Genomic DNA, 2,636 nt, shown 5'->3' on the forward strand with positions numbered 1-2,636 from the left:
GACATACTCTCATAGAGCTGCTGGGAAGGTGAGGTGACAAATGTGACGCTGCTCTGTACACTGTAGTGTGGATCACTTGAGAGAAACTGGGGGTAGGGGGGCAGCGCAGAGGACGTGGTTATTAAAATAAAACCCAGAGCACCCCGCAGGCGAAGAGCGCTTCCAGGCAGGAAAGGTCACGGACCTGGCAGTCAGGCGAGCATGGGCTCCAAAGGCGGCTCTGCTACAGGCCGCCTAACAACGCACGCTGGGCCGCCGGTTCCTAGAGTTAAACAGGGTGAGCAACCCACGGGCACGACCTTGCGGGTCGCAGACCCGCCCCAGAGCGCTCAGTTGGGGAGGAGCCTCCCGCAAGGGCCGGAGCAGCCAGCGGGCTCCTCCCCGCGCCACCGGCCCCACCGCCGCCCCGCCCCGCAGAGCGCCTGTGCTCAGGGCCGGCGTGCTTTGCGCCGGGCCCCGCCCCCAGCGCCGGGCTGGCGTGCGTTTCTCTCGGCACCGCCCAGCGCACGTGTCACGGCGTCCCTGGCTGCGGCTGCGGAGGAGGTGAGCGCACTGGGAGGTTTGGGTTGGTGCGCGGACTCTAGGGGCCGGCCTCCTCCCCAGGCTCCTTGCTGGTGACGTGTTCGAGTCCCGGGAGTAACCTAGGGGGCCGGGGTCGAAGCCGAGCCGGAAGCCCTTTGCGAGGGCACTGCAGCCCCTCCTCGCACTGCCTCCGAGGCCTACCTGACACGCGGCCTTGGCGCTGGTGGTCTTGGCTCGTTGGGACCTTGGCTAGGACCCTTCCTTTACTAGCCTCAGTTTCTGCATTGGGTAAAAGGCGCAAGGTTTGTGACTCTTAAGGAGTTTTTGATTAAAATAGGCCAAGTGGTACCCCGCGTTCTTATTTGCAGTAGTTTACTTGCTAATTAAGCACATTTTCACAGGAAAACAGTATGCTTCAACCGAAGTTAAGTAATTGTGAATTTTTACTGAAATATTTATGGATGAAATAATGGAATGCCCAGCGTGTGTTTCAATATAAACTAGTTGGAGGGGGAATGTGGGTGGGAGTAGATCAAACAAGATTGGCCATGAGTTGATTGAAGTTGACGTACTATTTTGTCTACTTTTGTGTATGTTTGCAATTTAGCATTAAAATTTTTTTTAAAAAATGAAGTTTGCTGCGAACGCCTGATAGCTTGTGTTCAAATATGGTGCCTGTATTAGTCTGCTAGGGCTGCCATGACAAGTACTGGGTGGCAGAAATTTATTTTCTCATGATTCTGGAGACTGGAAGTCCAAGATCACAGTGTCAGCAGGGTTGGTTTCATCTGCGGCTTCTCTCAATGGCTTGTCAACCTCTCACAGCCTTTCCTCTGTTTGTATCTGTGTCTCAATCTCCTGTTGTTATAAGGACACCAGTCATATTTGATGAGTGCCTACCCTAATGACTTCATCTTGATTACCTCTTTAGAGGCCTCATCTCTAAATAGTCACATTCTGAGATACTGGGGGTTAGGACTTCAACTTAGAAATTTAGGGGGACACAAGTCAGCAGTTAACACTGCCTCTTTACTAGTTTGGAATTTTGGCCAATTTACTTAGCCTGTCTGTGCTTCTGTTTCCACTGCTTTAAAATAGGGGCAGTAGTAGTTATTAGGTCATGTAGTTGTGAGCATTCAGTTGTGAGATAATACATGTAAAGCTCTCAGAACTGTGTCTAGCATACAGTAGTACTCAGTAAGTTGAACATGTTTCATCTATAAATTAGTGATTATAGCGCTTCACTATGGGATGAATAGTGGAGTCAGTTGAGTACTTAGTGCTCTGTCTAGCCATGAGAATAGAAGTCATGATTGCAGATATTACAAGGGGTGTCCGCTTCTGTGCCAGACATTGTTTTATGTGCGTTCATTCATTTACTCATCACAGCCACCCTAGTGGTGGGCCATTGCCATGTGCTTATTTGGCAGATGGAGAGGGTGATGCAGAGAGATGGAGCTGGGATTTGAACTCAGGCTCCAAAGCCCATGCTCTCACCACTGTGTTATATTGCCCCAGTTAAAAAGGATGTGCCCCTGGGGGGTGTTCATTACACAGGCAGACCTGGAGAACTGTTAGCTGACTTCTCTTTTTTTTTGGCCCAGGTTTATAGCAGTGGCAGCATTCATGGCAGGTCCCCTGTGGCAGGCTGCAGCATTTGTGCAGAGACACAGGACAGGCCTTTTGGTGGGTTCTTGTGCAGGCCTGTTTGGGGCCCAAATCTCTTACCACCTCTTCCCAGATCCTGTGCTTCGATGGCTGTACCAGTACTGGCCTCAGGGCCAGCCAGCCCCACTCTCCCCAAAGCTACAGAGACTCTTCCAAGAGGTGCTGCAGGACATGGGCCTCCCATCAGATCATTGCTACAAGGCCTTCACCACCTTCACCTTCCAGCCTGTGAGTGCTGGCTTCCCGAGACTCCCTGCTGGGGCTGTGGTGGGCATCCCTGCCAGCTTCCTGGGTGACACAGTGACCAACACTAACCGGCCTGTGGTCATACATGGGCAAAGAGTGGACTGGCAAAGCCCAGCAGGTACCCGGCTGAAAGATGCCCTTACCCTGTCCCATGACGCCCAGAAGTTCGCCGTGGCCAGGGAGGTGGTGTACCTGGAGAG

At 52.5% G+C, this 2,636-nt stretch overlaps 1 protein-coding gene across 1 annotated transcript; it reads left to right on the plus strand.

The window, feature by feature from the left end:
• Window positions 1-201: 201 nt before the first annotated feature.
• TMEM177 (transmembrane protein 177) lies at window positions 202-2,634 on the plus strand (the record flags this gene model as incomplete). Its single annotated transcript, XM_019629252.1, has 3 exons — window positions 202-277; window positions 418-543; window positions 2,264-2,634. Coding segments are annotated over exons 1-3 (573 nt in total), but the record flags the coding sequence as incomplete, so codon positions are not given.
• Window positions 2,635-2,636: the final 2 nt, after the last annotated feature.

This window comes from Hipposideros armiger, unplaced genomic scaffold, assembly GCF_001890085.2.
Source record: "Hipposideros armiger isolate ML-2016 unplaced genomic scaffold, ASM189008v1 scaffold_833, whole genome shotgun sequence".
NCBI classification, from domain to species: domain Eukaryota; kingdom Metazoa; phylum Chordata; class Mammalia; order Chiroptera; family Hipposideridae; genus Hipposideros; species Hipposideros armiger.